This window comes from Bos indicus, chromosome 4, assembly GCF_029378745.1.
Source record: "Bos indicus isolate NIAB-ARS_2022 breed Sahiwal x Tharparkar chromosome 4, NIAB-ARS_B.indTharparkar_mat_pri_1.0, whole genome shotgun sequence".
In the NCBI taxonomy this organism is placed as follows: Eukaryota; Metazoa; Chordata; class Mammalia; order Artiodactyla; family Bovidae; genus Bos; species Bos indicus.
The window spans coordinates 61,199,926-61,214,257 of record NC_091763.1 but is presented as its reverse complement, the minus strand read 5'-3'; the positions used below and the strand labels follow the sequence as shown (position 1 = coordinate 61,214,257).

At 40.1% G+C, this 14,332-nt stretch overlaps 1 protein-coding gene across 3 annotated transcripts in view; it reads right to left on the bottom strand.

Moving 5' to 3' along the window:
* Positions 1-14,332, bottom strand: part of MATCAP2 (microtubule associated tyrosine carboxypeptidase 2) — an 86,639-nt gene that overhangs the window by 52,194 nt on the left and 20,113 nt on the right. Inside the window, exon 1 of one of the 3 annotated variants that reach the window (XM_070787846.1) lies at positions 8,902-9,231. The exons of 1 other annotated variant lie outside the window; for it this stretch is intronic. In XM_070787846.1, coding sequence (XP_070643947.1) covers positions 8,902-8,926 — 25 coding nt within the window. In that variant the 5' untranslated portion in view covers positions 8,927-9,231. Of the gene's footprint in view, positions 1-8,901; positions 9,232-14,332 lie in introns of those variants that run through there. One more of the 3 variants, XM_070787847.1, reaches the window with a different exon arrangement.

The window sequence follows — 14,332 nt, the reverse complement described above, 5'->3', positions numbered from 1 at the left end:
ATAATTTAGAAAATGGAGAAGAACCAGAGATCAAATTGCCAACATCCTATGGATCATGGAAAAAGCAAGAGAGTTCCAGAAAAACATCTACTTCTACTTTATTGACTACACCAAAGCCTTTGATCGTGTGGATCACAACAAACTGTGGAAAATTCTGAAAGAGATGGGAATACCAAACCACCTTACCTGCCCCCTGAGAAATCTGTATGCAGGTCAGGAAGCAACAGTTAGAACCAGATATGGAACAACAGACTGGTTCCAAACTGGGAAAGAAGTACATCAAGGCTGTATATCATCACCCTGCTTATTTAACTTCTATGCAGAGTATATCATGCAAAATGCCGGGCTGGCTGAAGCACAAGTTGGAATCAAGACTGCTGGGAGAAATATCAATAACCTCAGATATGCAGATGACACCACCCTTATGGCAGAAAGTGAAGAGGAACTAAAAAGCCTCTTGATGAAAGTGAAAGAAAGAGGAGAGTGAAAAAGCTGGCTTAAAACTCAACATTCAAAAAACTAAGATCATGACATTTGGTCCCATCACTTCATAGCAAATATATGGGGAAACAATGGAAATAGTGACTATTTCCTGGGCTCCAAAATCACGGCAGGTGGTAACTGCAGCCATGAAATTAAAAGACACTTGCTCCTTGGGAGAAAAGCTATGAGCAACCTAGACAGCATATTAAAAAGCAAACATTACTTTTCTGACAGAGGTCCATCTAGTCAAAGCTATGGTTTTTCCAGTAGTCATGTATGGATGTGAGAGCTTTTCTCTCATAAAGAAAGCTGAGCACTGAAGAACTGATGCTTCTGAACTGTGGTGTTGGAGAAGACTCTTGAGAGTCCCTTGGACTACAAGGAGATCAAACCATTCAATTCTAAAGGAAGTCAGTCCTGAATATTCATTGGAAGGACTGATGTTGAAGCTGAAGTTCCAATACTTTGGCCACCTGATGTGAAGAAGTGACTCATTGGAAAAGACCCTGATGCTGGGAAAGATTGAAGGCGGGAAGAGACGGGGATGAGAGAGGATGAGATGGTTGGATGGCATCACTGACTTGATGGATGTGAGTTCGAGCAAGCTTCGGGAATTGGTGGACAGGGAAGCCTGGTGTGCTGCAGTCCACAGGGTCGCAAAGAGTCGGACATAACTAAGCAACTGAACTGAATAAATAATAATAGCAGCCACTATTTGTTGACACATTTATGTGAGTTCGGGATTTCACCAAAGACTGTAGTGTTTTATCATTTAACCTTCAGAAATTTTAAATAATTTGCTCAAGGTTATATGACAAAGTAGTGAAGAACAAGCTATGATCTGAATGTGTCTGATTACAGAGTCCATGCTCATTCTATTATATAAGGACAGTCATTCAATTATCAACAGACATTCGGTATTAAATCTGCTACAGGCACAGCACTACACCTTTCTTGCTCTGTACAAGACACGGCACCCTATTAAGACATAGTAATCGGAATCACTAATGTACCAAGATAGGTACACGACCATGTTTTATTCATCTCTTTCCAACATCTAGCAAGGTATCTGGTAGACATTCAATAAATGTACACTGAATAAATTAATGAATGGTATGATCCTTAAGTTGCTACTCTCTAACCACTGTAGATAAACATGTATTTGTAGTTTTGGAACCATTCCATATATCTCTGAGGAGATCATTGCAGTAGTGGAAAAATAACCTGCAAGACCTTGAACCAGAGGTTCTCAGCTGAGAGCAACTGTGCCCTCTAGGGCACTTGGCTATCACAACCAGGGAGTGATGCTGCTAGAATCTTGTAGTTAGAGGCCAGGGATGAGACTAAACATCCTTCAGTGCATATGACAGCCTCCTTCAACAAAAGCATTCATCCTAAAATAGTGCTAAGGTAGAGAAATTGTGCACTAAATGCTAAGTTTTAAACCCAGAAATCATAGGATTTAAGGTAAAGAAACAGTATGATGTTAAAAGTGGACAATAAACAATCCAAATACAAAAGGTACTCAGAAGTCCTTCTAGTTAACATTTTCTAGGCCAACATATGAAATCTGAATTCTACTGTCTAAAGATAACATGAAAGTATAAATTGTGAGTGTGTGTGTAGTCACTTCAATGGTGTCCAACTCTGTGACCCCTTGGACTGTAGCCATCCAGGCTCCTCTGTCCATGGGATTCACTAGGCAAGAATACTGGAGTGGATTGCCATGACCCCCTCCAGGGGATCTTCCCAACCCAGGGATCGAACCCATGTCTCTAAACTGCTGCTGCTGCTGCTAAGTTGCTTCTAGTAGGAGCTAAATAAACTGTCTACCACGTGGACAAGCTGAGAAGTAGGAACTAGATTGCATAGGGACATGCTGAAGGCTGACTACACAAAGTGGCTGTTCAGTAACGTAAAAAACCAACGCCAAGTAAACAGAACAAATAAAACTTTCATCAACGGCTGGTAGGTCCCAGATCCCCACAGGTTTAAATACTTAAGTGTTGCCAACTGATAGTCAAAACTAGGTAGGCTGGGCAAACATGGGCTAAGGAACACAAGCTGCAGTCCAAATGCCCATGAACAGTGTCGGTTTCCCTAATAAGACACCACAAATTTAGAAGACAAGAGGTGATAATCAAAGAAAGACTGAAATGGACACTGAAAGGGAAAAAAGAGAACTGAGATAAGAACAAGGGTGTCATAAACCTAGAAAAGTCAGGTAAGGGCTAGGCACAGCCAGGAAGGTAAAGCGAGGTAATCAGGTTTTTTTTCATTTGCTCTTCATAATAAAAAGGAAGGGAGTTACCTCAAATTAAAATCAGTGAATAAACTGCTCTGAACAATTCCTAATTTGGGTGGTTTATTACAGGTTTTTTTAAAATGAGTATTCAATGTAAAAGTGCTTTATTTGGTTCCTAAAACCTAGAGTTTTCTGTTGTTTTGTCATAAAGCATCAGTGACCAAAATTCATAATTTTGTCCCATTGCAAACAGGCTATAAACTTCAGGATAGTTCAATTCTAAACTATCTGCTAAAACACTCCCTCCCAGGAGTTTCAGTTCACTTGTGAATTATCTAACTGAGAGATTTAGCATTAGTCCTTTTTAAGCTCCACCTGCTATTAAGTAGGCTGGGAGTACCAATGGTGTATCTGTTTCAAATAAATGTGAATCCTGCCAAATGCTGATATCCCATGAAGTTCATAAAAGCAGGGCAGGTGGGCCTTCAAACAATTCTTACAAGAGTGATATAAATTAATTTCTCAAGAGTCATACTAATCTTATTTTGTTGTTACTGTTCAGTCGCTCAGTTGTGTCCAATCCTTTGTGACCTCACGGACTGCAACACACCAGGCTTCCTCATCCTTCACTATCTCTAGGAGTTTGCTCAAACTCATGTCCATTGAGTCAATGATGCCATCCAACCATCTCATCCTCTATTGCCCCCTTTTCCTCCTGCCCTCAGTTTTTCCTAGCATCAGGGTCTTTTCCAGTGAGTCAGTTCTTCGCATCAGATGGCCAAAGTACTTGAGCTTCAGCATCAATCCTTCCAATGAATGTTTAGGGTTCATTCCCTTTACAATTGACTGGTTTGATCTTGCTGTCCAAGGAATGCTCAAACAAATCTTATTTTGTTGTATTAAGCAGTGGAGAACCTAAAAGACTGTTTTTGTAATTTTAAATACTATTGCTTACTTTAAGAAAATATGACTTTTAAAACAGGCTTAAGAACAAAAAGATTTCAATGAAGACACCATATTCGCCTAACTCAATTTTTACCGAAAAATTGAGACTTCTTAAAGCATAAGCAGGCTTCTTTGGGGGAAAGTGTAACTCACTTCCTGTTCTAAAAGTAGTAAAACTCATACTCTCATATTAAGTCACTGTTTAAAGTAACATTTTAGCCACCAGCAATCGGCTTCACTATAGCCTTGGAGGAAATGAAAACGTGTTGATCAAAGAAGCCATTCACCCCAAACTGATTACCCATATTGAGGGAAAATTGCAAAATAATATTACATTAAAGTTGGTGGTCAGTATAGTCACATATATACTGAAATTACCAACACAATGAAAGCTGAATTTGTATCTAGAACAGGTGAAAAGAATACCAAGATTCCTGGCTTCCATTCCCAACTCTTTCAATAACCTCTCTGTAATAGTAGCCTAATTACTAAACCCATGGGTGCCTCCTGTTCCTCATCTAAAACAGGAGAGGGAGGGAACACTGTTTACTAAACTCTTAAAAGTGTTTCACAACTGAATAGGTGAGCTTTCACAGTAATTATAAGGTCTCTGGCTAAAGGAAATTTCAGATCATCAGCATCACAGCCTGGTGGAAAATACCATTCAACCAATTTTGACCCATAAAATGGCAATCTCATATATTTCACTAATACTTATGAAACCTGAGAAGCTGGGATAATTTTATACCACAAAACAATAGGCTGTTTAATTACAAACAGAAGGCAAAACAAAATAATCCCCAAACAAGATAAACACTTTAATTTCACCAGGTTGTTTATCATTATTTAAATGGTATTTGTCAATAGTAGAAAGGATGAATAAATTGTGATATATTTATATAATAAAATATATTGCAATGGAAAAAAAAAACAATTAGGTTACAATAGTACAGATGACTCTCAGACAATACTGAGCAAACAGCCAGATCATGAGAGTTTATACTGTATAATTTCATTTATATGTGGTTCAAAAACAGACAAAACTAATTTATGGTATTAGAAGACAGAAAAGTGATTACCTTTGGGGGAGGGGTTATAATTTGGGAGGTGGTAATAAAGTTTTAGGGGCTAAAAATGCCCTGTATTTTGTTCTGGACAGTGGTTACATTTGTACAGATTCATCAGGCTGCCCCTTTAAGACTTGTGAACTTTACTGAATGTAAGTTAAGACCATAATTTTTTACATGGTATGTTAAAAATTGGTATCTTTGGAAACATTTATTGCCCAATTTGTCTGCATTATAATAGGTAATCTTTTAATTACAATCTGAATTCAACATTGTCCAATATAGTTTCTCAACTGTAAGAAGAAAGAGATGAAAAGGTAGTATCATTTAAGAATTGAGAAACTTAACTGTATTTAAGGATTCTTAAAAATGTCAGATTCCCAGTTAAGAGCATTTCAGTGTCACTCTATTAGTAGCAACGATTCTTATAACGTGATACTATGTTTTTTGGCCAGAAACTGCTGAGTTCTATATGCATTTAGAAGCACGAAGAGTGTTCTATAATGCCAGGAAATGGTGGTTGTGGTAAAAGAAAACACATTAAACTGTCTAAAACAACAGTGAACATGCAAGAAAACTAACTTCCCCAGGTATTCCACGTAGGGTGAAGACAAAATTCCTAATCACGGCACATGAAGTCTCTGACGATCATTGCTCTGCCTCTCTGGCCTCGGGGTGCACAATGTCCACACACCCGCCGCCCCTTAATCAGTCCATTCTAGACTCCCTTCATTTTGTCAATCTCTCACACTCACCTCTCTCCAGACACAACACTTCATCTTCCGTTCCCTATATATGAAGAGCTCTCCTCTCTGATAGATTAATCCCTATTCATCCTTCAGTTCAAACTTGTTCAGGAAAACTTCCCTGGAATGTTCTTTTGACTCACTTGTCATCATTGCAGTCTTACATTTGCTTATATGATGGCCTTCCCCATCACTGAAATTTTAAGTTCCATTGTGGCATAAACCTATGTTTGTTTTTGTTCACTCACTGCTGAGAGATAACCAAGGAAGGAGAATATTTGAGAGCAGAGAAAGGACACAGGGTTTAAATGCCTGAAAGTTGAGGGAAAAAATCATACCTGGATGCATAAAAAAATTAAACAATGAGTGATGTTGAAGATAAGTTTTAATGGCAGGTGCCTACTGCTGTAGAATAAACAGGAGCTATATGCCTAAGTGTATCCATTCCAAATGGCCAAACACTGCTCTTAGGACTTCTGTCTAGTATTTTTAAACATTCACTTTTGTTACAAAGGAGCTTCATTTCCAGATGATTAATTAGTCACTTCTCATCACATACAAAATACAGGCAGTAGGAATTCACAAATGAACATAATCTTATATGGCTTCTGACAGCATTTTGTTACTCACTGAACGAGCTAGATGTCATCTTCTCTATTTCAAAAACAATTTTATAGTCAGGTAAAATGTCATCTTTCCAGGCAAAAATTATTACAGACTTGCCTGTGATAAAACTTAAAAACATCTGGAGTAAATTATCAGCTAACATAGCACTGATGTTAAATGAGATTTTCATGTTGAATTTTGTGGCTTAACTCAGCATATCTTTTAACAAGTGTTTGACTTCCCTAGTGGTTGAGAAAATGGGCTTTGGAAGGGAGTTTCTCTGATTTGAATCTTGGCTATTTATTAGCAGCTGTGTGTGACCTTGATCAAATTACTTGACATCTTTATGCTGCAGCTTCCTTATCTGGAAAATGGAATAAAAATACTACATTCCTCACAGTATTAGTGAGAGGATCAAAAAAGTTAATATATGTGTAGTGCTGAGAACAATGCCAGCCTGTACTAAGAAGTGGGTGTTAACTATTAGTATCAGTATTATATTCAGCTCCTATAGAAATACTCCATGGAACACTGTAAATACTCCAGTATTTGGAATCAAATCTTATTTTACTCCTCCATTTGGCAGTTCACTGGGATGTCATATTTAGATATTAAATCATGACTAATAAGTCAAAAGTGAGATATTATATAGGAAGTAATTTCAGAAACAAGTAACTGTGCTTCAGTGCTCTCCATTCATAGCTATCTCAAAGCTGAAAAGAAATGAACAGAGTACTTTCCATCAGTACTCTCACCACAAACAAGAGCAATCTTAATGCTAATCAGAAGAACATGGGCTTCTAAGATATCAATGAATAGTGAGGGGTTAGAGAGGGATAGTGAGGGGAAAGGAGGGTATACTTTTGGCTCAACTCTCTTCATAAAGTTTCTGGCCATTGAAAGTGGGTTTTCTGACATGTCAGCAAAATGCTAGGCGTGGAGTTCTAGAACATGGGAGTTCCTTTTAACTAGTCAAGAAACTTACAAAAGAAATGGAGAAACTAATTTGAAAAATGACCAGTTGTTCTAATCTAGGGCTTGAATTGTCTCAAATGACTATTTTAATTTTTATTGAACTATAGTAACCCACTGCCAAATTATGTTGTCTTGGGATAGCAACAAGCAGAGTTGGACTGAGAAGTGTATTGCCACTAAATTATGGAATGGGGGTTCAGACAAGAGAAGTAGGTCTACTATTTTATAAAGTATTTCTCCTCAAACTTCCAACTGTGTATAAGAAAAACAGGAGATCCATGTTGTATAGCTGACTGGTCAGAATACTCACTTTCTAAAACTAGTATTATCATAATTATATTCTCTCTACCATTATTTTTGTGCTTTGGGAAAATAATTTTGATTGATATTATTTGTAAATTGTTATATAATAACCCTTTTACAAAATCTAACTAGAATATTTTTTCCAAGGCAGTGGTTCTCAAATGGAGCGGGGGCGGTGGTAATTTTGCCCTCCAGGAGACATTTGATAAGGTCTGGAGATAATTTTGGTTGTCACAAATGAGTGTGTGTGGAGTCGGGGGGTGGGGGTTGGGGGTGAGGGGATTACCAGCATCTAGTGGGAGAGGCTGGGGATCTGCTAAAGATTGTACAATGCCCAGGACAGCCTCCCACAACAAAGAATTACCCACTAATTCAATGTTAACAGTGCCAAGGTTGAGAGACCCTGCTCCAAGGTAAAAAGAAGATACAATATTTTAAAGTAACCTCCAATATTTTCATTGTATTTTAGATGAAAAGAACAGCACCTACACCAAATCACTTAAAAAAAAATCTAATGCCTCTGAAATCTTAAATCTTGTAATTGTTGATGCTTCCTATCAACATAAACAACGGTGAGACAAATCACAGCAACGTCACGAATGCACAAAATCAGTTCCCTATTTTATAACACGGAACATGAAATATAGTATAATTAAGACCATAAATATTTTCATTAAAACTTGATTTCGTTACACAAAGATTTTGCAGGAAAATGGTCTACTAGGTATTACAATGCCTTAAAGTTAAAAAAAAAAAAAAAACAAAAAAACCTGGCCTTATTCTGATGTTAGTTTCAAGTTTAGAGAATTTCCTTTACTCTGCTGTTCTTAGGTGTTTCTGGTCATGATATTAGACTATCAAGAACTCTGTCTTGCAGTAATGTTAAACAGAATCAAATGACAGAAAATGGCCTAGGAAATTATTCTAATGTTATGCAAGATCATTTTAAAATAGTATCCACAATTCTTTTTAATAACAGAAAGCAAATAACTTTCTGACCTGGGGTCTAAACATCCATTTTTTGTGTTTGGTATAATACATTTATTCAGTGACCTATTGATATCAACTCAAAAACGTTCTGACTTAAGAATAAAAGCATACATACAAACCAGTACAAATACTGATATATACAGAGACGTGCTCATTTGCTTAGCTCTTATTTTTCTGAACATTCTAGAAAACTAGATTCCAGGGCACTATAATGCCTGATTAATAAGCTTTGAAGTAGAATTTAACAATATTTAGATTGTAGGGCCGGTAAGCCAGTAAAATTTACACCATTACAATCCACAGCACGTGCTTATTGATAACTGACCAAACCTAACGGTACCGTTTTCTCTTCCCTGCGCACCTTTTGCCTGAGCACCTTCTGGGGGCTCCGCACTGTTCTGTGAGTCGCGTTGGGCACCGGACCCCAATCCTACCGTTACCTCGGCCTCCCGGCGGACCCACCCGATACTCGCCGCAAGCGACCGGGACGACGCTGGCGGCTCCCGCCAGCCCAGGGACCACCATGCTTCCCAGCACTCACCTGTCACTCGAATAGACTCCAGCATCTTCCCGCTGAGGCCGCGAGCGGAGGGCTCCGCGGGTGCTGGGGGCGAGGGCCAGATAGGAACCTGGCGAGCCGCCTCTAGCCTCCGGCCGTGCCTCGGACCCGGGGTCGCGGCAGGAGGTTGCTTTCGGCCACCAGGGGTAGGATCAGGTGGGAACCGACCGGCAAAGACGTGCGGACAGAGCACTGCGCACAGCGTTCCTTCCAGCCCGCAGGTAGCTGGAAGGTACTCAAGGCCGCCCAACGGTAGGCAGCAGCTCTGAGTACCCGCCGCCGTGACGTTGCCGCTCCCCCGTTGCTAGGAAACGCTTCTCGCTGTCCGCGTGCGCCAAGCTTTCAGAGCCTGCGCGCCACAGGAGGCGCTCGAGCTACGATGGCCTGACTCGCAAAAGAGAGGAGGAACTACAACTCCCCGCGAGCACAGCGCTCGCCCACGCCTCGGGGGTCTTGTGGGCTGGGCCTTGGGAGAGGCTCGTGTCCCCGCCCGCTGGGATACACGCATTTTGACTCCTCGTCTTCGTAGACGTTTGTGAGCTGTTAACTCCGCGGTAAATTTACAAGAGACAGCTGGTGTGTCACTTAGTCCCAGCTGCGAGTTACAAAGCTCGTCTACTCCGGCTTTTAAGTTACCTTTCCAGGTGCAGAAAAGCTAAGACAACTTTAGATTGCAGCTGGTAATAATGAAGGTGCTGGAAGCTCGACCATATTTATCAGTTGAGTGCTCTGGCATAATATCCTTAATACTAAAATACAAATTTTAACTTATGATTGTGCAGTTGATAGGGGCTGAATGTTGCTTTTTGTCTATTATTACCTAGGAAATGTAGAGACTATGTTGTTGTTTAGTTGCCCAGTCGTTTCCGACTCTTTGCAACCCCATGGACTGTAGCATCCAGGCCTCTGTCCCTCACTATCTCCCGAAGTTTGCCCAAGTTCATGCCCACTGCATGAGTGATGCTATCCAGCCATCTCATCCTGTGCTGGTCTCTTCTGTTCTCCATCTTTGCCAACATCAGCGACCTTTCCAATGAATTGGCTGTTTGCATCAGATGACCAAAATACTGGCGCGTCACTTTCAGCCTCAGTCCTTCCACAAAGTATTCAGGGTTGATTTCCCTTAAGATCTATTGGTTTGATCTCCTTCCTGTCCGTGGGACTTTCAGTAGAGACTATACCATTTAACAAACATTTTCTGAGAGCGTAATATGTGCATGCATCACTATGAACAAAGCTAGTGGATGAGATGGAATTCCAGTTGAGCTATTTCAAATCCTAAAAGATGATGCCAATCTGATCACACGGACCACAGCCTTGTCTAACTCAATGAAACTAAGCCATGCTGTGTGGGGCCACCCAAGGCCAACAGGTCATGGTGGAGAGGTCTGACAGAATGTGGTCCACTGGAGAAGGGAATGGCAAACCACTTCAGTATTCTTGCCTTGAGAACCCCATGAATACTATGAAAAGGCGAAAAGATAGGACACTGAAAGATGAACTCCTCAGGTCAGTAGGTGCCCAATCTGCTACTGGAGATCAGTGGAGAAATAACTCCAGAAAGAATGAAGGGATGGAGCCAAAGCAAAATCTACACCCAGTTGTGGATGGGACTGGTGATAGAAGCAAGGTCTGATGCTGTAAAGAGCAATATTGCATAGGAACTTGTAATGTCAGGTCCATGAATCAAGGCAAATTGGAAGTGGTCAAACAGGTGATGGCAAGAGTGAATGTCGACATTTTAGGAATCACCGAACTAAAATGGACTGGAATGGGTGAATTTAACTCAGATGGCCATTATATCTACTACTGTGGGCAAGAATCTCTTAGAAGAAATGGAGTAACCATCATAGTCAACAAAAGAGTCCTAAATGCAGTACTTGAATGCAATCTCAAAAACGACAGAATGATCTCTGTTCGTTTCCAAGGCAAACCATTCACTATCACAGTAATCCAAGTATATGCCCTGACCAGTAAAACTAAAGAAGCTGAAGTTGAACAGTGCTATGAAAATCTACAAGACCTTCTAGAACTAACACCCAAAAAAGATGTCCTTTTCATTATAGGGGACTGGAATGCAAAAATAGGAAGTCAAGAAACACCTGGAGTAACAGGCAAATTTGGCCTTGGAGTATGGAATGAAGCAGGAAAAAGGCTAATAGAGTTCTGCCAAGAGAACACACTGGTCATAGCAAACACCCTCTTCCAACAACACAAGAGAAGACTCCACACATGGACATCACCAGATGATCAACACCAAAATCAGACTGATTATATTCTTTGCAGCCAAAGATGGAGAAGCTCTATACAGTCAGCAAAAACAAGACCAGGAGCTGACTGTGGCTCAGACTCCTTATTGCCAAATTCAGACTTAAACTGAAGAAAGTGAGGAAAACCACTAGACCATTCAGGTATGACCTAAATCAAATTCCTTATGATTATATAGTGGAAGTGAGAAATAGATTTAAGAGACTAGATCTTATAGAGTGCCTGATGAACTATGGATGGAGGTTCGGGACATTGTACAGGAGACAGGAATCAAGACCATCCCCAAAAAAAGAAATGCAAAAAAGCAAAATGGCTGTCTTACATTTTGGCAGCCTTACAAATAGCTGTGAAAAGAAGAGAAGTGAAAAGCAAAGGAGAAAAGGAAAGATATAAGCATCTGAATGCAGAGTTCTGAAGAATAGGAAGGAGAGATAAGAAAGCCTTCCTCAGAGATCAATGCAAGGAAATAGAGGAAAACAATAGAATGGGAAAGACTAGCGATCTCTTCAAGAAAATTAGAGGTACCAAGGGAACATTTCATGCAAAGATGGGCTCAACAAAGGACAGAAATGGTATGGACCTAACAGAAGCAGAAGATATTAAGCAGAGGTGGCAAGAAAACACAGAAGAACTGTACAAAAAATAAGAACTGTACAAAAAAGATCTTCACAACCCAGATAATCACGATGGTGTGCTCCCTCACCTAGAGCCAGACATCCTGGAATGTGAAGTCAAGTGGGCCTTAGGAAGCATCACTATGAACAAAAGTAGTGGAGGTGATGGAATTCCAGTTGAGCTATTTCAAATCCTAAAAGATGATGTTGTGAGAGTGCTACACTCAATATGCCAGCAAATTTGGAAAACTCTGCAGTGGCCACAGGACTGGAAAAGGTCAGTTTTCATTCCAATCCCAAAGAAAGGCAATGCCAAAGAATGCTCAAACTACCACACAATTGCACTCATTTCACATGCTAGTAAAGTAATGCTCAAAATTCTCCAAGCCAGGCTTCAGCAATACGCAAACCGTGAACTTCCAGATGTTCAAGCTGGTTTTAGAAAAGGCAGAGGAACCAGAGATCAAATTGCCAACGTCTACTGGATTATTGAAAAAGCAAGAGAGTTCCAGAAAAACATCTATTTCTGCTTTATTGACTATGCCAAAGCCTTTGACTGTGTGGATCACAATAAACTGTGGAAAATTCTGAAAGAAATGGGAATACCAGACCACTTGACCTGCCTCTTGAGAAACCTGTATGCAGGTCAGGAAGCAACAGTAAGAACTGGACATGGAACAACAGACTGGTTCCAAAGAGGAAAAGGAGTACATTAAGGCTGTATACTGTCACCCTGCTTATTTAACTTATATGCAGAGTACATCATGAGAAATGCTGGGCTGGAGGGAGCACAAGCTGGAATCAAGATTGCCGGGAGAAATATCAATAACCTCAGATATGCAGATAACACCACCCTTACAGCAGAAAGTGAAGAGGAACTCAAAAGCCTCTTGATGAAAGTGAAAGAGGAGAGTGAAAAAGTTGGCTTAAAACTCAACATTCAGAAAATTAAGATCATGGCATCTGGTCCCACCACTTCATGGCAAATAGATGGGAAAACAGTGGAAACAGTGACAGACTTTATTTTTGGGGACTCCAAAATCACTGCAGATGATGACTGCAGCCATGAAATTAAAAGATGCTTACTCCTTGGGAGAAAAGTCATGACCAGCCTCTACAATTTGCACATGTACATTAATATTAACAATCTTTTATTATTTTAACTTCATACACCTAACATTGTTGATTTCTGTCTAAAATATTTCCAAAATACTGAGCAAGCATAACTTTAAAGATTGCAATAAATACACTGGATGTGACTAAAAAAAAAAAAAAAAAAAATCAGAGATATTTCTTTGCCAACAAAGGTCCAACCTAGTCAAGGCTGTGGTTTTTCCAGTAGTCATGTATGGATGTGAGAGTTTGCCAAAGAATTGATGCTTTTGAACTGTAGTGTTGGAGAAGACTCTTGAGAGTCCCTTGTACTGCATGGAGATCCAACCAGTCTATCCTAAAGGAAATCAGTCCTGAATATTCACTGGAAGGACTAATGCTGAAGCTTAAACTCCAATACTTTGGCCACCTGATGTGAAGAACTGACTCATCTGAAAAGACCCTGTTGCTGGGAAAGATTGAAGGTAGGAGGAGAAGGGGATGACAGAGGATGAGATGGTTGGATGGCATCACTGACTCAATGGATATGAGTTTGACTAAATCTGGTGATGGACAGGGATTCTTGGCATGATGCAGTCCATGGGGTCACAAAGAGTCTGACATGACTGAGCAACTAAACTGACTGACTGACTCAATATGTGCAAGGTTCTGAGACAGGCCTTGGCATAAACAAGGGAAATCAGGGTGGATTTTACAGTAGAGGAGGAACTCATGAGATAGAGTTGACACTGTCAATTTTCAGAGCCACGTCTTCTCTTTTAGCTTTCCTCAAGGTTGAGATAGGACACAAAAATAATTGTGGGGTATGTTTTCAAACTTAGGAACAAAAGGAAAGTTGAAGTTATATCAGAAACATCATCCTCTAAGAATGACGGAGAACATGAGAGTATTTGTACCTTTTTCACTAAGAAGGATGGGTGGAAATTTCAGAGTATCACAGGTAGTGTATAACCTCACATCCTAGTCTGTCAGAAAATCCTGTGGATACTGTCTTCAGAATATATCCAGAATCCAGCCACTTCTCACTATTGCTGCTGCCACCATTCTGGCTCAAGCCACCACCATCTTTTGTCTGGATTATAGCTGTAGCTGAACCCTGTATTTCTTTTTTTTTTTTTTAATGGCCCAGGTAGTCCGAGGTTTTTTTGGTTTTGTTTTTTTCTTTTTTAAATAATTAAACTATGATAACACATTTACAGGAGACTTGAACACTATTTCCATTCTTGCCCTCTTTATTCTCAAAACTCAGTGGCCAGATTGATCCTATTAAAGAGTCAGATAATGTCAGTTTTCTGTGAAAAGTACTTCAACGTCTTCCGTTCTTGCCTACAAGGTCTTTATGACCTAGCCTCCTGTCATCTCTTTGGTCTCATCTCCCACTGCTGTCCTCTCCTTGGTCTCCTCCAGACACTCTGGCC